Source organism: Aythya fuligula, chromosome 7, assembly GCF_009819795.1.
Source record: "Aythya fuligula isolate bAytFul2 chromosome 7, bAytFul2.pri, whole genome shotgun sequence".
Taxonomy (NCBI): Eukaryota; Metazoa; Chordata; class Aves; order Anseriformes; family Anatidae; genus Aythya; species Aythya fuligula.
The window spans coordinates 32,272,477-32,298,280 of NC_045565.1; the positions used below are offsets into that span (position 1 = coordinate 32,272,477).

General features: G+C 37.4%; 1 protein-coding gene across 2 annotated transcripts in view; it reads left to right on the forward strand.

The window, feature by feature from the left end:
- The window catches only part of PLPP4 (phospholipid phosphatase 4), a 71,260-nt gene that overhangs the window by 24,324 nt on the left and 21,132 nt on the right, over positions 1–25,804 (forward strand). For both annotated transcript variants that reach the window (XM_032191750.1, XM_032191749.1), the window contains exons 2-5: positions 10,843–10,951; positions 16,199–16,289; positions 19,516–19,579; positions 21,135–21,259. In XM_032191750.1, the coding sequence (XP_032047641.1) occupies positions 10,843–10,951; positions 16,199–16,289; positions 19,516–19,579; positions 21,135–21,259 (389 nt within the window). The remainder of the gene's footprint in view (positions 1–10,842; positions 10,952–16,198; positions 16,290–19,515; positions 19,580–21,134; positions 21,260–25,804) is intronic.

Sequence of the window (25,804 nt, forward strand, 5' to 3'; positions counted from 1 at the left end):
CAATGGCTCTCAGTGTTTGTACTACTGAAGATTTCCCTTCTGTCTTCTCCCGTCTCCCCAAACACACACATAAACATGGCTTTTGTGAAATATTTTACATCATAAGGTATACTTATTAATTTTTGCCTCTGTGATCTATTTTTCTTACTATAAATCATGTTTTTATCAACTAAGATGATAGATAAATTATGTAAGGAATATCCAGTTTTCACTTGTTTGGTAATTGTGTCACTGTGACTATTTGTGTTGCAGTACTTCTACTGTACTGCACTGCCTAAAGTATTGATAATAAGGAGCAGCTCATACGTGCATGCCTTGTGCTTGATCTTCTTCGTGCTTCAAGTTGCTCCATGTGAGCAGGGATCACAAGAACTGAACTGTTTTTCCACTTCAGAAGCAGCTAAATGCCAAATCAAATGTGGTTTTGTTTTAAATCTGTTTATTTTATATTCTGCTGATCAGGAAGCAAAAGAGGCAAAGATCACTTTCCATAGTAGGTGAAAGAAAGTTTAGAAAATATAAAAACAGCCTAAATATGGTAATGTGACTAATTTTTGCAGTGCTTTTTTCTTGTTTCAGTATAACCACTCTTAAAGCTGCAACGCAGCATGACCAACTATTCCCAGTTTCTTTCCTTCACTTTGCTCATTTCCAAATATTTCACTTCTGTAAGGAGGAAATTATGGTGGAAAGGTTGTATCTAAGCCAGTTAAGCATATTAACTCCTGGGTAACCATTTTTTTTTTTATTTTTTTTTTTCCCCTTGAATGGAAGTTTTTCAGATTCAGTCACTTCACAGTGGCAATAATGAAGCTCAGCAATACCTAAGGCTAAACACTTGGAATGCAAGTAGCACAGGAAAAAGGAGAATGTATAGACTCGAAGTTCCTGGATTTTTTCTTGGCACAACAACAACTGACTGGCTTTGTTTATTACTTGGGTTGGTCATACCTGTTCAGGTAATCCTTTCCATTTCCTCCTCATTTTAGTATGGCTGAAATAATGTCACAGGAAGGAAATGGTTTATCAAGAGATAGTTCAAATGTCAGGTCTTGAGAAAAACAGCAGATATATATAACTTAGGGACTAAAGAAATTCACATTAGATACCATTAGATACATAAACTCCAGGCCATTCTCTCTTCAGCATTGTGAAAGAATTGCTGGTTCACTATTTCATATTAAGTATTCTGAGAGCATTTACATATCGCATATATTATCTCATAAGCAGCAGAACTCCCATCATTTATTTCATATAATTTCTTGATTTTGGACCAGCAGACTTGAGCCTAATCCCAGGCACAGATGATGAAGTCTGTGTAAATACAGCCTCAGACACCACATCAGAGAAGGGTCCAGTGGCTTGGTAATCATTCAGAAACACTATCTGGCACAGACTCAATTATCTTGTCAGGCATGTTGGTTTTGAAGAGCACATCGTGGTGGGCTCTGTTGTCTCAATAAGAGTACAGCTTGCCTTGACTGGGGTGCCACAATAGCTGCAAAGGGGAGAGTGAAGAGGGTGACCATTCAACTTTGGCATCAGTAGCACCCGGATACATCTGTAAAATCAGTGCCTATATGAGGCAAATCTATGAAATGTGCTACACCAGTCAGGTTGAAGAAAAGTACTGGAAACTCTCATTCTCCTTCAGCACATCTGGGAAATATGACAGCCACAATAATATATATATTTTAAACTGCATCAGGATTTATTTTAAATCCCTTTTTAATCAAAATGATTTCTCATATCTGAAGGGCTAATGTGGCCATATGTGCTAATTAAATGTAACATTGTAATTTCAAATTTAAAATATGCAGAAATCTTTTCCATCAGGTGATACTGACTCATCTGAAGCCAAACCTACTTGTGAGAACCAGTCCTCTAATTGCCAGTCACATTTAATAAAAAAAAAGATGTAATTTTTTTAACTTTTTTTTTTTTTCTTACATTTCCTTACCCTTTATTTTACTAAGTTAATATAGAGACAAAGATATTGGCTGTATGTCTTCCTTGTTATTCTTATTCCAACAATTCTGCTCTCATACGTTTCATAATTTAGTATTTTTGCTGATTTCCTTTAATTGTGGGCAAGGCTTGATGATTTTGTGTGTGTGTGTGTGTGTTTCAAATGGGGAAAAAAAAAATTCAGATGCCTGACTGGAGACAAAATTTTAATTTTTTAGAAATGTTAGGTTAACATTGTTCTTCATTCAGGATATCCATAAGAATATTAGGACTGCAAATTATTGTTTCACTGGGAGTATAAGTAATAAAGACAATTTCTCAGGGGTAGGAAATGATCACCTGATGACTAGACCAGGGCCACAAGAAGTTTACTAACCTTAATTGCATCTATTCTAATCAATGACTTAAGCTCATCTGTATAATATCTTTTGTACCTTATTTTAGCAGTTCCTTATGTTAGGTTACACTGGTTATATCAGCTCTTACCGTCTTCGGTATTTTGTGAGGACAGAGGAAGTCCTGGTTCATGTTTCAGGGAGAGTGAGCTCTAGAAATGCTGATGTTCATGTGTAGACATAAGGACGTGCAACGAGAAAAGGACTCAGTGTGAGTCAGGCATAGCTTAGTCTCTGCATGTTTTTCCACCATTGCCAAATTCTCAATAATTTTTAATTTGCACCTGCCTGCACTGCTTTCTCTTTATTTGTCCCAGAATTTAATTCCAGTGACAGCTTCTCGCTGCATTTAAAAAAAAAAAAAATGCACCCGCAGCATTAAGATTGGGGAAGGCTGTATGTTTTCAGATTTGAATATCTAATCTTATCAAGAAGGGGTGGTATGAAACCTTTGTTTCTATTTTGTCAAAAAGTGCAGAAGTTTAAAATGCCATCACCTCGTAGTATTGCCAGAGCTGCATTGGGCACTGAATCAGAACTGAATCAAGTTTCTTGCAACATTTTTCTTACCATTCACTTTCCGTCAGTACTCCTCACAGTCTTTATGAGCCCTAGCCTACAAACAAAGGGTTACTGCATATACAGAGGCAACAGATCCTCTCATTTCTGTAGCAATTATTTTTTATTATTAATTATTATTAATTATTTTTGTATGACATTGCTGGTGCATATTAACTTTCCTCTACCCTGCAGGGCATTCAGACCCAATAAAGCTCCATATTAGGATTACAGATTGTTAATCAAAAGTGACAGGTGTCTAAACTGCATGGCCTTGTATTGAGAAGTATGTATCTTAGTTTTTTAGTTGGCTTTAGTGCAGTTACAATATAATGGTTTAAATAACAAGTTTCCATCAAAGATTATGAAGAACCAATAAAAACATTAATTTCTGTTCTCATGTACTTCCTGTGTAATCAATAATCACTGGAATATAACTTCTATTGTACTATATACTATATACAACTCAACTTTTGATTTCCATGGAAATTTGAAGCTTCTGCTTTTCTGTTTACACGCTTGTCAGCCATGGCTACTGGGCATATGTGAATACCAGTCCAGGTAATGAGCAAAATATAGCACTAGGAGTCTTACTTTAAATGCCAGATATTCATACTTTTAGCTGGGATGGTTTTCCCCGCTTTGCATTGGAAAACAGTGGCAGACAACATCAAATCTGTTGATATCCAGTGTTGTGCCTTATCTATAGGGAAAGCTGCTTTTTCTATCAAAACTAGAGTTTATGCTCTCTTGAAGTCATGTTTTTAAATCATGTCTGCTTCTTCCGTGGTGGAATTGCAGTTCATCATTTACAATCAGGCCTTGGTCACGTATTTGTACCCCAATATGTAACTCCCTTCTTGATGTTTGAGGAACTGTGGATTTTCCCAAATAACTCTAAAAATTAAATGACTCAAATCTCTTTCCTTCTGCTAACCTCTGGGCTAACACAAAGCCATCTCATCACACTCATCCAAGTATGCAGCATTATTTCAGAAAATGAATTCCAACATTCATGTTGTTAGCCATATGATGGCGATGAACTATGGGTAGTGTTTCTTATCTCGCTATTCTTACCACTATCCTGTCACCTTCAATTCTGTTAATTTTGCACTCCATGCACAGACCATTTCAAGCTTTTCCTACTTTGTCTGTCTTTGGAGGAGTCCATAAAAGACCCATTGCAAAGTTTTATTTTTTCCTTAATATAGAGAAGAAATGAGTAGGTTTTCTTATGGCATGAGAATAAGTTATTCTCCAGTATTTGCAAATAACATGATGTGAATGCTATTCTAGCTATTGTTGTGTATCAGGTAAGAGTGGAAAGCAGTATTCTGTGCAACGTACCTAGCCAGAGTACTCTTTCTATTTAGCCTGGGTTGCTTGCTGGAAATCACTAAAGCAAACTTCCTTTCACAGTTGTTGTGCCCTATGCTGTGTTCTACTTCATGGCCTTTCTTATAAAACTTTGGGGCTACAAATCAGTTGTGTAAGAATGTCTCAGTGAATTGTGTTTTGTGTATGCCCCTGTAATTAGACCAACTTGTACAGAGCCTTCCCAACTTCAATGAGTCTCACTGATGCTACTCATGACTATGAAGCTTTAGTACTAGGACAACTGACTGCCCGATTTAACATGGCGGGTACATGATAAAAGCTTTTACTCCTGGGCTTGAGGCCTGTTTTGGGGAATATTCAAGGAGGAAAATATCCTAGAAAGAAAGTGCATGCTTGAATAGCACAGCCACAGCTAATCTGTTTTGGTGGGAGAGGAACTAATGAGTTTGCTCAGAGTCCTGCAGTAAGGGAATGAAGATCAGAGCCAAACTTTATTTCTACAAGTGCTTGGTGGTGATTTATAAGAGAGGTTCACTAGCACCTGTGGCTTCGCTTCTATCTCTTTGTTACTTGCTCAAATGAAAAACTGCATACAAAACCATTTTAGGATCAGATCTGCTTGTCAACAGATTATACTTAGAAAAGAGGAGAATTGGTCACTAATTATCTGATACAAGAAACTGAGTACCACAATAACAAGTTCCTGTTCATTCTCTTCTGATGCTTTGTCATGCCATAAGGACTTTCCTTTCCTCTGGGAAATCCACTGCCTGCATCTGTGAAGAAAATAAATTCTTCAGAGGGCCAGGCAAGAGACAAAAAACAAACAAACAAACAACAACAAAAAAACAAACAACCAAACCAAACCAAAACAAAAACATGTCATACATTCTTTAGATGATTCTCAAAACCGGGAAATGATCTTCTAATCTTCCAGTGTGCTTTGGATGCTTCCAATAGAGCAGATGCCGAGATCCCTGGGATTGTTTGGAACAAAGCCCTTGCATCTCCCATCCCATTTCATGTTGTTAATCTCCGGAAATGGAGCTGTTGGCTGGTGAGTCCGTGTAACTCTGGTACAGGCTTCTAAGGTGAATGCCGTCCATGATTTCACAGCTGTTAGCTTCTGAAAGGTACTGTTAGTACTTTGTGCTAATAATGTACGACAATACAGTTCAAAAGTTGAGCCCATCTATCCTATTCCGGTCCTGTTCTTGTTGCTAGATTTGAAACATAATTTCCTGCTTTAATTTGAAAGGTTTCTGTCTTACCAACTTTGCCAGTGCAGTACTGCTTATTGCTTTACCTCTGATCTTAACGACTTGCAAATGTCATTTGGTTTTGACCACTTCCTGCTGAATGCCAGGGAATGGTGGCTACTGCAGGCAGCGTCTGAGGCATTAAGGTGAAATGTTAAACAATGCTCTGCCAGTAGTTATAGGAGATAAGACCACAGTGGAAGCACATGCTCTGTGAGGGTATTTATGTGATGTTTAATTCATTACCAGTGAATAGCTTCATAATAAAACATTACTACATATTTTCATAAAACCACTGTGCAAATTTATCTCGATGTAATTTTATCCGTGATGTGGTGCTTGCGTAGAACTTATTTTACAGGGCTACATGCTGTTAAATGGAAGTGAAATTAACATAACCTGGAAGTGTTTGTGCCCTTAGAAAAGCAGGTCATTTTTATTTAGTCTAATGTTTTATTCAGTAAACTGGGCTGTCCAAAACAACCTCAGGCAGTTGGGCACCCATTCCTCTCTGAGGTTTTTAATGTTATTAGGGCTCTGGTTTCCCTTGGGGTGCTTTGAAAGTGACAGCTAAAGGTTGCTGAAATTAAAGGAAGTCCTTTTATACCCTAAACATGTGCTATCAGGCTGGTGTGTTCAAAACATTGCTTATTACACTGTTAAAAATGTTGAGCAAATATAAAAACATGCAGAAAAAGTAAAGACAAAAACTAATAGTATATTTTCATCTACAAATCCAAACTAAGTTTACTAAGTTGCCCACCTGCTACCAAGGGGTATGATATGAATGAGTTCCTATTTTTAGCCATAACAGAAAATGTCTAGAAACAGGCTTGCTTTATCCAAAGACAACATCCATTTCTAATAACAACTAGTCATTTGAACAAGCTTGTGCTAGCTTATGAATAGTAATAGAAAGTACTTTCAGATAGAATGAAGGAGCATAAATCACTAAGTGTCAGGAAGCTTAGAAACCAGAATATCCTCAGTATTGTTTAATAGAGTACAAAGGGAATTGCCTTCAAGCTAGAGAAATCTTGTATCCAGTTGCCCACCAATGGTGCTTCAAATATAGAAAAGAATTGTTCTCATATGAATCTTGGCATAAAAATTTAATTAGCAGCTGAGCTCTTTCTGAGGATGGAAAAAAAAAAAACAACATATAGTCACCTTCCTTAACTGTTTACTTTTTATTTCTGTGTTGCTCACAAAGACATGATCCTCCACCTTTTGTACCTACTTTTCTCTCCTTCAGTAGTGATTTTCAAATTTTTTTTTTTTTTACCTAGTGTCAACAATTTTGTGTTGTTTGCATTATGCTTCAGTATAATAATTGAGTACTTTTCTTGGAAGACATTTAGAACAAAAGTAAGAGGAAGAAATAGATACATAATGAAATTTAATAGGTGGTGGATAAAAAACTGCTGTTATTAAATAAGGTAATAATTGTTACTGTCATTGGTATTTTTGTTTACATTAATCTTTCTTTAGAAGATTGCAAAGATAGTGTATAACAACCAGAAAATCAGTCATCCATGGGAATCAGATACAATTTATGGTGTTTCTTACCGTTTCATTTCTTTAGGACATGTATTATTTTTCTTTTAAAGGAATTCAATCTTATGACTCAGTACATACTTTCAGTGCCATATCATGATTCCTGTGAGAATGATTAAATTGATTTTTTTGTTTCATTTCTCAGATTTTAACAAATATACTTTAACATGAGATTTGTTTCTTCCTTTCTTCAAGTTATGTAAGAAAAGGCAATGAAGAAAAAGCCCCAAACCTTTAATTCTCTTAGCATCTGCTCTTAATGTCAAATGTCATAATGTCAAAATAATTATGTCTCTGGTCTAATGTGTCACATTTGCCAAGTGCAGTGGTGCTTGTATATACTGTGATCACCTTGAAGCATAAGTGTTTGTGTATCATTTGTTCTTTGCAGTTTGAAAAAAAAAAAAATAAAAAAATCCTTTGAGGCCTAGAAATGTCAAAGAACGTGTCTCTGTTTCAAGGCATTCCTTGGCATATCCATCAGCTCCTGTGCTTTGAGATCTCCTTGATATCTGAAGGACTATGTCAGAAAAGATGTGACAGCCTGAAAGATGTAGTCATAGGATCATAGAATGGTTTGGGTTAGAAGGGACATTACAGACCATCTAGTTCCAACCGCCCTGCCATGGGCAGGGACACCTTCTGCTAGACCAGGTTGCTCAAAGCCCGGTCCAACCTGATCTTGAGCACTTCTTGGGATGGAGCGTCCGCAACTTCTCTGGGCAACCTGTTCCATTGTCTCAGCTACCTCATAGTGAAGAATTTCTTTTTTATATCCTTACAAAATCTACCTCTTATTAGTTTAAAACCATTACCCCTTGTCCTAGTGCTACACACCCTGGTTAAGAAAGATAGGGAGATTCTTTTAGGTCCACTTTGAATACTAGAAGGCCACAACAAAGTTTCTCTAGAGCCTTCTCTTCTTTATGCTAAATACCTCATAAATAATAAATTGGACGGCTGGACTAGATGATCTTGTAGGTCCTTTCCAAACTTGTGTTTTTATGAATCTATGAACTCCAACTCTTTCAGCCTGTCTTCATAGGAGAGGTGCTCTAACCCTCTGATTATTTTTGTGGCCTTTCTCTTGACCTGCTTCAGCAGGTCCATGCTGTGTGCCCCAGAGCTTTATGTAGTACTCTAGGTGCGATACTCCTGAAAGCGGAGTGGAGGCGGAAAATAGCCTCTCTTGATCTGCTCATATTTCTTTGGATGCAGCCCAGGATATGATTGGCTTCCTTGGCTGAAAGTGCACATTGCTGGCTCATGTCAATTTTTTTTTTTTTCTTTTTCATCCACCAGTACTCCCATGTCCTTCTCCGCAGGGCTGCTCTCAATCCATTTGTCACCCGGTATGTAATGATGTTTGGGATTGCCCCGGCACAGCTGCAGACCTTGCACTTGGCTTTGTTGAACTTCATGAGATTTGCGTGGGTGCACCTCAAGCCTGTCAAGGTCCTTCTAAAGTGTCAACTGCATTGCAAGCTTGGTGTCATCTGCAAGCATGCTGAGGGTGCATTCAATCCCACTGTCTGTCACCAAGGAAGATGTTACAGAATCACAGAATCATCTAGGTTGGAAGAGACCTCCAAGATCACCTAGTCCAACCTCCAACTTCTATTAAAAAGCACTGGTCCCAGAACAGACCCCCAAGGGACATTGTTTGCCACTGGTCTACATATCTGGACATAAAGCCATTGATTGCAACTCTTTGGATGTAGCATCCTGACAATTTCATATCTACCAAATAGTCCATCTGTCAAATCCATGTCTCTACAATTTAGAAACAAAGTTGTTTGCATTGTCTAGAAATCAACGTTTATTTTTCTAGTTGAAGAGAAAAATTTAATTTTCTCATATATGGAATATTTTATTTCCTGGAAATGGTCTCTTTTGATACATTTCACTCTTTTATGTCTCTCATGAGCCATTGATTTTAAGGAAAAAGGATAAAAGTTTTCATTTTGAAGACTCTGAAACAATGTGCTTTGACATTTCTGAAATTCACCTTGCACTTTCCTAGGAGAGCAGAGTCAGACTGTGGGTTTAAGGAAGATGAATATAAGAGTAAATAACCTTGTGGAAATAGTAGACTCCTTAAAGTTTTCAGAAGAATCTGGTTCTTCACGTAGGTCAGTAATGGAAACTTAACTATCACTACAAGTAACAACACTGTTTGACTTGTTTGGTCCTGTTTTTGTTACTTTCCTTTAGGAAGAAGAGGTCATTTGGGCTCCTTGGGATAGAGTTTTACATCCCTTTCTAAGGGAAACCTGAGCGTGCTCAGGTGGTGTGAGTCAGTAGCAGTGTGGGCTGGGGGTGTGGGAAACTAAATAAAGCAGAGAGATCATAGACTACAGGGAGAAAACAAAGAGCAGCTGGTCACTCATCAGATAGAAAGAAAAATTTCCTGGAGGTGCAGGGGACTGAATAAGGCTGGTTGCTAGATTCGAGGACTTGTACTTCACAGGGGGGAGTTACAGTTTCAGTTTTACTCAGCTTTACAAGTTGCTTTGGGCTTTTTCTGTTTACAAAGTTAATTGTAGTTGTTACTTCTATAAAACCTAGTTTTGAGGGTTGGAAGCCCTTGGCTTCAGGGAATTTACAGTAAGAAAAGCTTTGGCCAACTACTCCTGTGTGCTTTGACATTTTAGGTAAGACCAATCTGCAGAAAACTGGTCCCTATATCTTCTTTCAGCAGCTATTCTTTCAGACCCAGTAAATAGCCCTGAAGTGAGTTTTATAAAGTAAAGGCAAGGCTTTCCAGAAAGTCTGATATGACTTCAAAGCTAAGAAGGCTTAAAGGACAGAGAAGGATTTTGTGAAAGAGAGACAGTTTATGTAGTCTTCAAAAGCTTCTGGAACCTCTGACTAGAGTAAAAGATGACAATTCCTGCTCCTAATTTCAGTGCTGTACCAAAGATCCTTGCACAAATCATTTACTTCCTAAATAGTGATATAATCTCAGTGTTTTATTTTGATTATCCTCAATTCAAAACAATGAAACCATAACGTTGATTTTTTAAATTATTTTTATTTTTTAAATGATGATGACATCATTTAAATGAGATGACGTAAGAATGAAAGTAAAACGGTCAGTTTTGATTGAATTGAGACCAAATTTCTCATTCATGGCAGAGCTACATTCTTCTTAAATTTTACCACCAAATCGAATATGTGAATCTGAAATAAGAACTTCTTATGTATTTCTAAGAGCCCATGCTGTTTTAGGAGGACGTGTCTTTTGGAGATGTTCTCTAAAATGACCTGTTCTTTCTATCTGCAGAAGGGATTGTCTGGGCTTCTTCTTTCTCCTTGTTTTGTGATCCTCAAATACAACTGTATTTCTGTATCTTGAAGTTTAAAGACATTTTGTATTTAATAACTGCTATATAATTTCTTCAGTGTAAAGCATCTGCTACATGTTATTTTTCTAATCCCACAATATTCTTTGCACACTTTCCCCACAAAAATATAGTAACAGTTTTTTTACAAGTTTGTGGAATGTCTATAAAGATGTAGAGTATAAACTTTGAAAAAACATTTTACTAAGTGTATGTTAATGAAGGTCATAGTACTAAGAAGCACTGATGTAGGAAAGCAGCATATTGAAAAGGTAATCAATGCATGCTACACCATAATTAGTTTGGAGGGAAATTTTAAAATAGCAGGACTTTGTGGGTGTGTCATCATTTAACCTTAAAAAACAAAACAAAAAACAACAACAATGACAAAAAAAAAAAAAGTCTTCAATTGTTCTTTTTCAGCTTTACAGAATTTTTGGATCCATTCCAGCGGGTTATCCAGCCAGAAGAGATCTGGCTGTATAAAAATCCTTTGGTGCAATCAGACAACATACCTACTCGTCTTATGTTTGTAAGTACTAAAGGTTTCATGGTTATTTGATAGCTGTAAACCAAGGTCACTTCCACTTGTTAAGCAGTAAGAAACCTTTCAGAAGTACAGGATGTTCCTTTAATTCTAGTGATAATTGTTTTCCAAACCAGGGATGTTTAAGCTGACAAAATGTAGTGAATTGTGAAGAGTTTCTAGAAAGCAGTAATACCGGGTTAACTGAATTTAGGAACATTGATTTTACAGTTTAAGATTTAAGCTAGTGTTAAGTAGAAGGATGCTCAATCAAGGAAGCTTTTCGAATTAGCTAATTAGGTGACCTTACTAAACCTTGCTATGCTCTTAGTGGGTTAAGTGCTTAAATTTTGAAATCCAATTTCTTTTAGGCATATTAGGCACAGAGATATTTGCCTCCAACTACTGTTTGGATCTTTCTTGTAGACAAAACCTTTGCTTTAGATTCTGCCAACAATCCTGAGGTCAGTGGGAGTGTATTAAATATATGCCAGAGCTGCTCTGCTGTTTCTGTTCTGGTTCTCCCCAGCATGGCACATGTTGACATGCAGACTGGCTGTCTGATTTGGACTCTCTGGTTACCAAAATTTGTGGTTTTGATAACCTTCACTAGTAATAATGATTTAAAATCAAATAATCTACAGGTATAAAAGTGCAGTAAGATAAACCAGTAAATACATGCTAAGGAATTAGAGGGTATAGTTTGGGCTATTAAAACAAATGCATCAGTCTGCAAATGCTCAATCAGATGAACATTTTTTTTTTTTTTTTTTTTCAGGAGTGGGAATGACAGACTAGGTCAAATCCTTGTAGCCTTGTGTTGAAACATCTTTACCTATATTTTCAGTGAAGCCAGGTGTTTACTTTTCAGATGAAGAGTCTGAACTCAGAATAAGTGCAAATCAGCTATGTAATTTGTCACAGTTGTAGTCTTCTTTTGTTTTAAAACTTTCAGTTAGGGAAATGTGATAATTACATGTGGAACAACTTGAGCATGCTTCCTGTTTACGAGGCAACAACATATTTGAGCCTTCTAAAAGAGAAGCTGAAGGCCTGGTTTTAAAATCACAAACCTATTTGTTTATATGGCACTGAGAGGAAGCTCTGTTATGTACTTTTTACAGGCTGGGTATCTTTTTATTTATTTTTTATTTTTTGAAATGGGAGACTCCTGTTTAAAACAATAACTACAACCAAAATGAAACATTAAATCATTGTGCTAAGAAAGGCTGAACATTACCTTGCTACATGGTTTGTCTGATCTGTGTTTATAACTGAACAGTTCAAGGACCAATAGTGAATCTTTGGAGGGGTTTGCTAAAGTGATTAAACTATTATTGAAACTGGTTGAGTGATCATTAGCCCTTCCTTGGTACTCTAGGAAGTGTCCACAGGGAAGAACAATTCTGGGATGCAAGCATTAACATTTAACATCTCCCTGTTATCCACTTCCCACTGAGCCAGCTCTTGGTCTATTTTATGGCAGCTGGAACTTCCAGGCAGCTCTGAGTCAGTAACTTCTGTATAATTCATGTTCTTTCTGGCTCATACCATGACATCCCAGTAACTCAAGGAACAGCTTCTTAAATTAAGAAACGTAGATCACTTCTAAATAGTTTGTTCTTATTTCCTTAATTAAAAAATAAATATAAAAAAAAAAAATCCAACCCTCACATTGATTTCAAGTTCTCATTGTGTAAGGATCTCATCTTGCTACTAGTGTTATTTTCCAATATTCAAATGTATGGCTATGGCTTGTCAGAAGGCAATCTCTTAGATTTTATTTATGAACTGCTGGATTTTTATTTTTTATTTTTTTTTTAATATGCTGAGAGCTTTGAATTTAAGAGATGTTGTGAATACTCCAGACACAAGTTAGACAAGTTGACTTCTGCATTGTTAGCAAGCAAGCCATTAGGACTGAAAGACCTGAGCCTTGTTTTTTCTCTCTGGCAGTGGATATTCCTTGTCTAGGAAGGTGCAAGGTACTGTTAATTACTCTTGAATGCATGTATGTAAATGGGGATCCCTGCCCCAGAGTATCTTTAGCCAGAACAGAATGAAGTACTTCTACAGAAATTTAGGTATCTCACATTCTGATATCAGTGGAAGGTGAGAACTCCTGTGAAGGACTTTACCCTCCAGTGAAAGCTGCAGTGCAGGGTTGTGTTGGGATGGTGAGACTGCTTTCTGTCTTCCCCACTTTCCAGGGATACAGGGCTAGGAGCCTCTGCCTCATTCACCTCCATCCAGATTCTTGTTTTTTTTTTTTTTCTTCCTTCCCATCCTTTGGTGAGACAAGCTTTGCAGCTAGCTTGCAAAGCGCTGGCAAGCGGAAGGAAAGAGCAGAAGAAAATGCACAGTAAGGCTGAATGGAAAAGTAGGTCTGAGGCTAATGTGGTGGCCAGTGTGACAAATGCCGGTGCCAAGTGCTTTGGTATTGTGTGTCTCCAGACTGCTGTGCACTGCTCTTTTCTCCTTATTACATTGCGGTAATCCTAACAGGGAGAGGAAGACACTGGAATCCTCACACAGAGCTTACACCACAGCTCTGCATGCCATGTGGGGGTAGGACTGGAGTAAGACTGAATGTAACTGTCGGTCCAGTTTGGCAAGAGTGGTGTGTGAAGGAGCAGGGCATGTAGGAGATTCCCTGTAGTAAGGGGAAAGAGGGATTTCTTCTGCCTCGCCACTGCAGGAGGGCTCTCAGCAAAACCACAGTCTAACTCCAAGCCACTGAAAAATACTGTGAGGTTCTGAGCCATACAGTATGGTAAATCACTGTTGTCCCACGTGAGAATCGTGTCACTTGTGGAAGTGGGTTTTCTCAAAACAGATTGAGTGCTTCTCTGTGGGATTTTTGTAACTTTAGCTTGTCTTTGTCTTGCTAGGATGAATAATGAATGAGATATATAGACTTCTGTCCTTATTTCACCAAAGTGAGGAAATATGTTGGAATATTTCACTGCTGGAAAAGAAAACATTACTGAGATATATCTGAGGAGAGTATTGCTCATTAGACTGCTGCCAAATCTGTTATGGAAATGAGCCATACAGAATCATTTTGCAAAATAAAGGAAAATGAGTCCTTTTAAGCCAGACTTTCTTTATAAGGGTGTTTTGCTGCAGAATAATAAAAAACGAAAAAAGACACCTTCCAAGTAATGTGTGCAAGGAACAGCAAACAATGTACCACAAACATGAATATTTCTTAATCTCTTTCCAAAATCCATATGCTTGTAAAATATGAGGAAATCTGTAGTTTTACCAGATTTCTGAAGATTGATTGTGAAGTGTTTCGGGACAAGTTGCCACTTTAATTCTGTTCTTTACTGACATTTTCTGCTGTTCATGCTTGTTCAAAAGGTTTCTAACTCCATTAAACCACGTCTAGCAGCCTGTCAGCCTGGCTATATTTCTACATGTTCTTCAGCAATGGAATGCAGATGTTTTTCTCCTTGCCTGGTAGCAGTCCTTACTTTTTTGAATGAAACTAATAATTTTAGGTTTGCTTTAACCATTTTTATTTTTCTCTTTGTCTCTGAAAGCAGAAATTAAACTATTGCAGAGTAGGGAGAGAAATTAACATTTCTGAAGTAGTAACATAACCTAACTTAAAAATTCAAGTAGAAATGGTACCTTTTTTGTGCAAGATTTGTTAGTTTTCTTTCTAAATGTAAAAAAAAAAGGGAAGGAGACTCCAGACTGCTCTAATCTGCATGGCTCATGGAGGTAGATAATCTTCTGCAGATGCAGGTTAGGGGAATCTGGTCCAAGATGCACTACAAAAATCATAGAGTTCATTTTCATGTTGTTTCATATGCAGCTTGAATCAACATGAAAAGCAGAAAATAAGGATTGGGATTAATCTGTTTTCTAAAAGGAAGAAAGGAGTCACATATCTTTGATCATAACATGTCTGTTCTGAATCAGTGTCTCTGGTTTTCATTTCAGTGGGGCTGGTTAAGGAGTAAGGCAGTGTTCAGCCTCAATAAAGACAGTGTAATCTTACTCAGAGTCTGGTGCCCCCCAGTGCTACATATAACTTCAATTTTGCCTTCATTAAAAATAGTCATTTTCATTCTTTCTTCAGGAGCTAGAATGCTTTTGAAATACCTCTCTTTGCTTTTGAACAGATGTGATTGTGAAGAGGTTTGTAAAAAGGAATTCCAGAACTAATTCCAGAAAGGAATTAGTTAACTTAGCCCATTTATGCTTGTTGCTAGTTCTGGGATATCTTGCCTACCAATTACCTTTTGAGTTGGACCTTCAACTGCAGAGGTAAAAGGGATGATGGAAGAGACATTTAGGAACAAAATCATACTTTCAGTGGGAAGCTACTATTGATAAACTGCTGGTTGTTATGTCTGGGAGAACAGTGTGTTTCTCTGTAGAAAGATGAATACCTGGGATACAAGAACAGTCTGCAATGTATCAACACTACTCTAAGCAGGATCCTTTTGGGATAACTGAAACATTTACAGTGAATCATCAACCATAGTCCAGTTGTTCTATGCTAATGGAGATGTTCATCAGATATGTGCGTTGGTGTGCAGGTTGCTTACAGGAGGGACACTGTTGTACAGTGCTTACAGTATAAGAATATGGTTGTGCTTAACAGGTGAGTTTACTTGACCTGCTTAGGTGTTGATTTTCTGGTTTTGAATAAAATCAAGCAGGTAGCTCCACTTCCAAACTCCTGTCTGTTAGTGAAAGAATCATGAAGTTGTGATCTTTTAAAGATCCCTCTAAAGCCACCTCAATGCGTTCAAGAATGACAGTTCAAAAAAATAATAATAAATTTAATATAGCATTCTGTGTTGTCAGGAAGATTGTGGTACATTGGATAGGGTCTTGCTAAGAGCACAGACTGGTTGGGCTTCCTTCTGGAGTAATGCTTTGTGTAAAAAAAATATTCAAGATCTCCGTGGATCAGAGTATGAAATTAGTGAATTTTGTCTATAAATTTAGAGAATGTATAGGCTGTTGCTTTTTTTCATTTATGAAGCTGACATGTTAAATGCAGCTCCAGGCAATTACAAATCAATTATAGCTCACAATTATATTACAGTTTTAATGTATTCATTGCCCTGTAGTTACAAAGACAAATCATCCCACTTTACTTGAGGTCAGGAGTTTGATAAAGATCACTCAGCCTTCCAGTTCAAATGGAGCTAACTGGAACTAATTATTAATCAGTTGGACTGAAAAGGAATTGATGCTCTAACACATGGTATTTGTTATCTCTTACAGGCAATTTCATTCCTTACACCACTAGCAGTCATTTTCGTGGTGAAAATAATTCGGCGGACAGACAAGACTGAAATTAAAGAGGCTTTCTTAGGTAATGTGTATTGTATTTCAAGATGGAAAATATGTGATAGTACTCAGAGATTGATTGCAGTTGTAGTGTAAGCCTTGAAGAAAACCTTGTCTCCATTACAGTATGTTTCAGTGCAGTGATGGTTGCAAGCAATCCTGCCAAAGTCTCTGATTTTATGCATGCTTCTAAATGTATAAATTCTGTGCCTTAGTTCTTCAGTCTTGCTAGCAAGGGTCAGAATTTGATCAGTAAAATCAAGATCAGACTGTCCAGATGTACCCTTTTTCTGTCACAGTTAATCTGCTGCTTACCTCTTATTTACAGTGCAGCTCTTCTAAATTCAGGGTTTGACAGGAGAGTCCTGTGAGACTCAGCTGCTTAGTTTAGAAAATTATTTCTCTCATTGTTTTCTCTGACCTTCTCCTGGAGCTTACTCTGTTCCCCATTGCAAAATCTGTGCTTATGGCTCAGCTTTTGCAATCACAAGCTGATGTTTTATCTTAAAATGCCAGTGTAGCTGGATGTGCACTTAATCCTGGACCACGAACTGCTATGTTTGTGTTATGGATGAGGTCTAATTGCAGTTGGAGGCAACAGCTTCCAGCACTGGGAACTGAAGAAGCTTTTGTGGCAGTGTATTTGAAATATACCTAACTCTGGAATTCTGTGTTTTATTGGCTAATTTGCCCTTGAATTTATTGGAGCCTAGATCATAAGGTCAAACTAATACTCAACCTTGCCTTAGCTAGACTGGATATAAATGGCACAATGCATCTGCCTTTGAATATTTTTTAGACCAGGCTGGGTTCTTGTAGCACGTTCTTTCACCCGTAGCTCTTGCACAAGTGTGAGGAGATCCTAGTTTTTGATTTGTCTGCTGAGAGTAATTTGTAGTAAGTTCTGACATGTCTCATAGTGATATTTTATTGACAAGTCCATTCAGTAGAGATAACCCTGATTAATAAAAATGCATGCAGTCAGAGTATTATTTCTTGTTTGAGAATTAAGCTTTGGATTAGTTTCTCCATCACTTGCTCTTACCTTTTTTTTTTTTTTTTTTTTTTTTTTTTCTCTAAAGAGGCACCTTGCCTTCTTTATGATTCCGTCTATAATCCTCATGAGTAACTTGTTTTCTCGGGTCCACATCAGCTTCCCTTCTGTTCTCCCTGATGCTCAGATTTTAAGGAAACCCCAACATTGATGTTCTGTTCTGCAGAGTATCTCTGTTCAACACATGCCATAAATACAGAACTTCTTGTGGCTTAATTGTGTTCAAGTATAAAGAACATTAATATAATCCAATATGTTAATGTGTCTATGTGTCTGGTGGTGTGAAGCTGGTGTTAAGATTCATTATGTGATAGAGCCTTGCTGTTTTGCACTGAGATCTGTCACATAATGTTCATAATGAATAATCAAGAAATCCCTCAAAAGGTAAACTTCTTTACGCATCATAGGTAGAGATCAAAGGTTAAAAGAATGTGAAAATGCTTTGCCTTTCACATAGCAATTAATATAAGGAAGGTGATTCCATGCATCTAGGATAAGGAACAGTTAGTTTCCTGATGCTGGTGCACTTACACCTTTCTCTTGCCTCTTTCTTTGTACTGAGTGGGTTATGTGTCTTGTGGTGGGCAGTGTGATTTTTTTTTTTTTTTTTTCCTAAAGTGAAAAAAGTGAGAGCAAATGCAATTCAGCTAACACTCACACTGACATTTGATACTTGGATTGCCACCATTAATAATACACAACAGTGGAAGAAGCATCGTTCAGTCAGACATGCCATAAACAATCAAGATAAAGCTCAATGAAAAGGGTAAACTTTACTTCATGTTTTGGAAAGCAGATATCTCTACGTATCCAATCCTTTTTTTTTTTTGAAAAGGAGAATGTAATGCCATGACAATGCTGGTGATCTGCATTTGATTTTTAGGAAACTTTCATTTCAGTTAAGACGTGATCAATATAAGTAACTGAGAAAATACAGTTGAGAGGAAAAAGCGTGGGCATGAGTGGTCATTGTGAGCAGAGGTATAAAATGTGGAAGAGTGTTTTGAACAATATCACTGTCTCTAAAATTTACTTGTTCCTTTATTTTTACTGGCAGCTATTGTTAACATCTAAGAAAAATGTTATTTTTGATTGAGGACTTCCTATTTTTTTTAACTTGAAGATAAATATATACTATAACACATATCTTTATGATCTATAATATCCTCAGGCAAAGATTTTATGGAGACCGGATGAGTGCTGCTGAAGTGCAGCATCTGAGGCAGCAGTCCAAAGAGAAAATAGCTCATGCAGCTGTCACAATCAAAAGTTCTATTACTGTAACTGTTCTGCTGGAAATCAGAGATTTGCCTGAAATCAGTTAGTTACTTGTGTATTGTAACAGGGAGCTACAGTATGGACTGTAGCATCGGGTCAGCTTTATACTAAAAAGAGTGAACACTGGATCCAAGTGCCACTGAAAACTAGGTAGAGATTTCCACAGGCTCTAGATGAGGTTGTTTGCAAAGTCCTGATATGTAAGTACAAATAAAGAAGATCAATACAATCATACCTAGCACGACAGTTCTTCTTTGTTACTCACGTTTTATTAGGAAAGTTGGTTAATTCTGGCAGGTAACATAGGAGGAAAATGTCAAGATTTTTAGTCAAAACATGCACATCTTGTTGAAAGAAATTAAAAACAAACAAACAAAACAAAAAACAAACAAACAAAAAAAAAAACCAACACCATCCAGTTCTAATTTTAGTTAAAAGTCAGATTTTAGTCTTAATGTAGATTACTTAATTGGGTCAGACACACACACACATAAAATGTGTATAAACATAGGCCTATACAGAAATTCTTGACCCAAAGAGTGTACGATTTTCAGCGAACGGCTGCGTGGTGTTTAGCTGCCAGTCGGGTTAAACCACGACAGTAAATTACAAACCTTCTAAACACAGAACTTGATTCTCTAATTATTGCTATTTGATGATTTATGCCTCTGCAAATGACATGATAGGAGATTCAGCCTTGAATTAAGGAAATAAGATTTCTGAAGAGCATAACAAAGAACATTGTGTGATTTTTGGGGGCTCTATCCTCATTCTGGTTAATACGAAAATAGGTTAATAACAGTGGCTTACAAAGCTCATTCAGTTTTCAGTCCAATAAAGGTTTCAGTCTGTAAATCAAATGCTGTGATGTTACAATATATATCTTGGTATTTATGTTGTTGTTCATTCTGTTTTGTAGCTGTTTCTTTGGCTCTAGCTCTGAATGGAGTCTGCACAAATACTATTAAATTAATAGTGGGAAGGTAAGTCTTGTCATGTTATAAATGATGGCTATAACTTTTAAAGAAATGAAGACAGAGGTGGCAAATGCAATACATCTTAATAAAACGATAACCACTGCTCCAAGGAATATTGAATTAGCAGGGGTCCCTGTAAAACTGGCCTTTCCCTGGTGCAGTTGTTGCATAATTTCATTATGTGACATCCAGCTGTGTTAGGAATGTGTACCCTTGTGTTTTATTTTTTGTTGGTCTGGTTGGTGGATCCAGAGAAATGAGGAGTTTGAAAGGAAAGGTGTGAGCTGAAATCAGTTCATTACATTGACAACACAGAAGAGTCACAGTATGTGGGAGTTTAGACACCAATGCCATTAGTCTGATAAAATAGAAATCAATTGAGTTTTAATATAACCTACTGCTTGCATTTTGTGTGAAGCATATTACTGAATATGGTATTTCCAGGTAACATCAAGATCCCTGGCAGAGCAAACCTTGGAGCTAAGCAATAAGTGGATTCCTAGGTAGGACAATTTTTAGAGAAGCATAAATTGGAATGAAGGGACCGGAAAAATATTAGCAAACAAAACTCTCTGGAAAACAATTTTTAGGTATTTTTGGCTCTTTTTCTTTATAAAAAAAAATAAAAAATAATAATCACCTGAGAAGTATGTAATTGACTTGAATTTGTACACCATTTAATTGAGTCCAATTCTGCATTTGTTGTTCAGCTTCACCTGTTTTGTAGCATCGAGGAAGCAGTTTTTGTGCTTGTTTGTGATGGACTTTCTGCTACAGTACTGTTGCCCTGATAATAATGGTACTTGGCACTTTTGTTTTAAGAGTGCTTCTGAAATGTAATTAAGAACGTCTGCATCATCTTCTTCAGGCAGACGTGAGCTCATTTTGCCTGCACTCCAAGCCAGCTAGCTGCTCTGTCAGCTTGTCTCAGAACGTGGTCGTTTGCCTCGTTTCTCTTCAGGGTTTATTAGCTCAGGATCAGTATGAAACCAGCCAAACCTACACGCTATTCTTTAGCTAGAGCAGGGTCAAAAGCTCAGAGGTTTGTTAGTGCATTTAGAGAGGCAGCATCAAGGTTGGCAATATAATTTGGTGGTTGTTTTGGTACCAATCCCATAGCCTAAGCTGTCATCCTGTTCTCAATTGGATGTGTCAGCAAGACTTGTGCGACTTTGTGGGGTTGCTCCTACTTTGTTCTGTTGCTGGAAGTACTGTGAAGATGAATTGCTCTAGGTAGAAGTAGCCTTGCATATTCATTTTTGGAACAGAACTTCTGTGTCCTCTTTGGGATGAAACACACTGTGAGAAGAGACAGGCTACAACTCCCACTTGAATGCACTGGAAGCCTCCCTTACAGATCCTGCCTGAGAAAAAGAAAATATAAATAAAATATTGTTTTGATTTGATTATTCCAGGAAAATGAAGCAATTCTGCTCTTGTGTTAAAGCAGAAAGAAATAAACATACTCTGTATATAATAGGCAGTAAATGTAATAATCACTTTGAGGTTTATTTGTTACTACAGCATTTTATATTTTTAATGTCCATGGTGTTTTTTGTAGACCGCGTCCCGATTTCTTTTACCGCTGCTTTCCAGATGGAGTAATGAACTCTGAAATGCACTGCACAGGTGATCCAGATCTGGTGTCTGAAGGCAGGAAAAGCTTTCCAAGTATCCACTCTTCCTGTAAGTTTGTTCACATGCAGTACTACTTTTTTGGGGGGGAAAAAAAAAAAAAGCTATGGTATGTTTTGGAATTACTCTTTTTTTGTTAGATGGTGAACCTGATTTTTGCTGCAGGGTCACTTCTGTCTTCAGTCAACCCTGCCAGAAATTTACTTCTGGAAATACAGTTGTGAGCCTGTGACCCTTCCTTATCTCAAGAACCACATGACTATGCTGAGAGCCATAGCAGAACTGTCAGTACAGTGAAGTACTATTCAGGGTTAAAGAAAACAGTGTGATTCTGAAGGGCTACCTGGTTCCTAATGCAAACCTCTTTGCGCAACTATTGTTTATATAGTAAATATTTATTTTGTTATATTCCACTGAAATATGAAATGTGGCAGGACATGTGGGACCAACATAGTTTTGAAGAGGTGTAGTTAATATCTTTCAAGTACTAGATCTGTTGAACCAAAGTTCAAGTCACAAAGACAGTTCAACTACTTTTATCTTAAAAATTTTAAACAACAAACAAAACACAAAAACAGCATTACTAAAGTGCTTTTCTTCATAGGAGGTTGTATGATTGGATGTGAAAGGAAGGAACGGACAGAGATCATGGTGTATTATTGTGGTGCTATTTGTCATAATGAATTGCGTACAAAGATGGATTCAGGAAGTCCCTGTACCTCTAGAAGCTATAATAATATGCCAGTATTATAATGATTTTTTCATTCCCTATTTTCTTACTCCCTTGACGATACCTTCCGCTACAGACAACAGTGGATGAGATGTTTGTTTGTGTGGGCGTTTATCCTGAGGGGTTTGTATCCGTGTTCATCTGTCTACTGCCACTGGGCTACTTTGCAAGGGTGCAGGCACCCTTATAAAGTAAATGGTGGTAGCTCAGTTCCCAGCACAAGTAAGCAAAAAAGAGTGAGTAGAAAGTCCTGAATTCTCTGTCAACATGACAATACTGAAGTAGCAAGCAATGAGAGAAGAGTTTGGGGCATGGCTGTTGCAGTCCTTTGTTTCTCCATTTGGCTGTGGACTGGTCCCTACCCGAGGTCTGATGGTTTGTTTGATCAGCTGCTCCTAGCTAGTGCTGTATCCTAGCATACGTTTAGGTGATTTTTGAAACTCATATGCCTGATTTAATTAGTTATATTAACTCAGATGTTTACAAAGTTTCCTTTCTCTGTCTTGAGGAGCTTACTTCTACAGTGTTTTATGTCAGGAAGTCCAATAAAACTTATTGTGATGTGTAAAATAATTTGATTATTGTCAGTGTTTGTTTGTTTTTGCTTTTTGGCTGATATATGTTTGTTGTCTTGTGCTGTTCTGCTTCCAAGAAGTGCCAATTGCGTACAAGTAAGTCATACCTCTGGAATTTGTTCTCTTGATCTTCTTTCAAAGTAATAACTTCCCGTTGTCTAATTGTATAGAGTTATGCATTGGAAATGAGTTGGGTAATGAGATAAATGAAATTCTGGGCTGCTCTTTTTCTCTTTTCTTTGTTCAAGTCCCAGAACAAATAAAGGTGTAGTAAATGTTTGTTGTTATCTTATAACCTTTGTAGCCCTAAACAGTAAACCAACTGAGCTGTGACATTTTTTTTTTTTTTTTTTTTATGAGCTCTGATTCACATTAGAGGGACACTAACAGATGATATCCTATGCCATTTGGAACAAATGGCATTTATTGCTATTTTTAGACAGTCTTCAGATGCCGGTTGTCACACTTAGTTGCAATCCACTTGGCTAAGTATTTCTGTTCTGAATAACAACAAAGGCTTAAAGTAAGTATAAGTACACTGATGTACTGAGAATTTACAGGTTAGCCCATAATAGACATCAAGTGTTAGAGTTGCTCGCTTTACTGAAATGCAATAGTTTACTCTCTGGGGCTGCAAACTGTAAGTTGGGAAGGACACCTGATGTGCTTTTGTTTTTGCTAAGACTGCAAACACTGTGTATGTAGCGTGCTCTGGTTAACTCTGGCCCACATCCCAGTTCTCTTACCAAGACTGCTTGTCACGCAGCAAAGTGCATTGTCTCTGTGCCAGTAAAGCAGCTCATAGAATGCGTACTGAGGTGTTATTTTTAACTGCCATTGGTTTTATAAGCACTGAGTTATGTTACTGCAGCTCACACAAAATTCAATGGGAGCAGTGGGTTTAGATCAAAATTATGAGAATAGCTTTCTCCTTCACTGACTAACACAATATTAGCATGTGGCTGAGTTGACTATATTCCCTAGTACAAAGTCTTTTATTACCATGTGATGAGAATGAAGAGATTATGTATATGGTGGTTTTTATCTGTTGGTAAGTGTATGCTTGAGTGAGGAAATTCTGCAGTTGCTTGAAGTACTTAACTGTTTGAAGCCTGATGTTATAATATCGAAGTCCCTGACAAGACCATGTGTTTTGAAGTCTTAAAATCCACGCATATTTTAGTCTTACTATAGAGAATTAAATAATCATAAGTTTATGTTCTTACAATGCCACCCTCTGCTTCTTCTGTGTAGTAGAATTATTTAGATAAAATAACACTTAAAAAAATAGTTACTAAGAATAATTTATGCTTGTGATAATTTATTTTCTTGCTGTTACTTCATCCCCTACTAGAATGAAGAGTAGAAAACATTATTATGGGAAACATGGCATTATAATTCCTTTCTGGATGTATGAAGCAATGAGGATGTTAAGGATATAATAATTTATGTTTAGAAATTATGCTATTATACATTTTCAGTCTTTTGTGTAATGTGTAAACTATACCTCCTTTGCTTCCAACTCCCTGTGAAAAATTTTCTTGTCTCAGTTTTAAAAATCTGTCCTTTCTGTCTTCTTAATATACTTTTCATTGTAAGCTTTTCTTCCATAAACTCAGTCCAAGATTTTTTTTTCTTTGCTACTGTCTCTCTTCCTATGGCATGAGATTGCTACTAGATAAAATGAAAAAGTTCTGTTCTTCAGATTTCTGTCGTCTCTGTTTGGTGTGGAATTTGTGAAGCAACAGCAAAAATGGTTTATTTTTGTTAGTGTCTTTGTTTGTTTGTTTTCTGGTTTTATGGCAGCAGAAATTTAAGTGGGGTGGATGACATAAACTCCAGCACCTCTCTTGGAATTAATAAACTGCAGTGGGCTACTTGTAACAGTATTTTCTACTTCACTTGAACGCATGAAGAAAACGCATCATGAGTGAAAGCTTCCAAGCAGCTTGTAAAGAGAGATTAGAGGCTTCAGTCGAGAGCCATTTTCATCTTCAAACCCGTTTTTCTTACAGCACTCCTTGGACAGGATGTCAATCAAAAGCTTTGTTATAGCAGGATCTAAAACCTCATCCATGCAAAATGAGGCGTTTAACAAGCAAGTCTGTTGTGTTGTGAATGTACCACCTTCCTGTAGTACAACAGGCTTGTTTAACAACAGTGACAGTGCTGGCACACCCAGATGGCCTGACCTGACCTTGTGTACTCAATAAAATTGTGGTGAACTACCTGTCTTCCACTGAGAGAGAACTTCTGCCCTGAAGGAGAGTTCATTCTACTTACTAGAGCACAGATGATTTTTTGGGGGAGATTAAATTCACATCTCCATCTCCCTGTGCCAAGCAGTGTGTAACACAAATAAGAAAATATGTGGAACAGAAACCGTTTGGTAAAGTGAAAGGGAGACTTCCAGCCATATGTGAACTATATAGCTGCCTGAAAAATTCAAGGCATTTTGTATAAAGTAGGAAAAAAGAGGTTGACCAACATGAAGACAGTGTTCTTGTTACTGCCTTCTCTGAAGAAGAACTCTACCTGTGGTAGCTGCAGAAAATATACTTTGAGTTGGCTTACCTCATTCAAGGCTGCTGTCTGCTAACTCTGTCCTTTTGCTGTCCTTTTCTGGAAAGACTACTGAAGTTAGGCAAATCCTTCTCTTGATAACTTCTTACAACTGCAACTTCAGCTTAGAATCTACACAAGCATGACCCCAGCATTCAAGGACTCTGTTGAAATTTACTGAGTGCATGTTTTACTGGATTAAAGAAGTCCCTAGGCCTTCAGGATTGTTTGGAACATATTTACCTCTTTTCCACTTGAACTGACGCTATGTTTGTTTGATGGAAAGATGTTTACGGGTAAGGAGAAAAAAATCCTGCCTGGGTCCAGTAGCTCAGAGGTGTTCCTGAGTTTCAGGTTTATACATGGCTATTCCAACCAAAATGCATCCAAAATATGTGTGTATTTTCCATACTTAGTATTTCCACAGCTCTATAATTTATTGGCTGTTTGAAGCTGCTACCTCTGAAGATACTGTGCAGCTTCTGTAAAAACCAGACTTCATTGAAATAATGTTGATGAAGATCATAAGCACAGCATTTCTTCCTACTGCCTGTATCCCTCCCATGTGTTATGTCTACAGTTGCCTTGCACAGGGCCTTCAGGTATCCTGCCTTGGAGGTACCTCTTGGTATCCTAACCTCCCAATGTAAGTGGAATAAGCATGTAAGTAACCCTTCAGAGTTTATTCTGGATATCCTCTGCCAGCCTGTTTTCCAAATAATAAGCAAG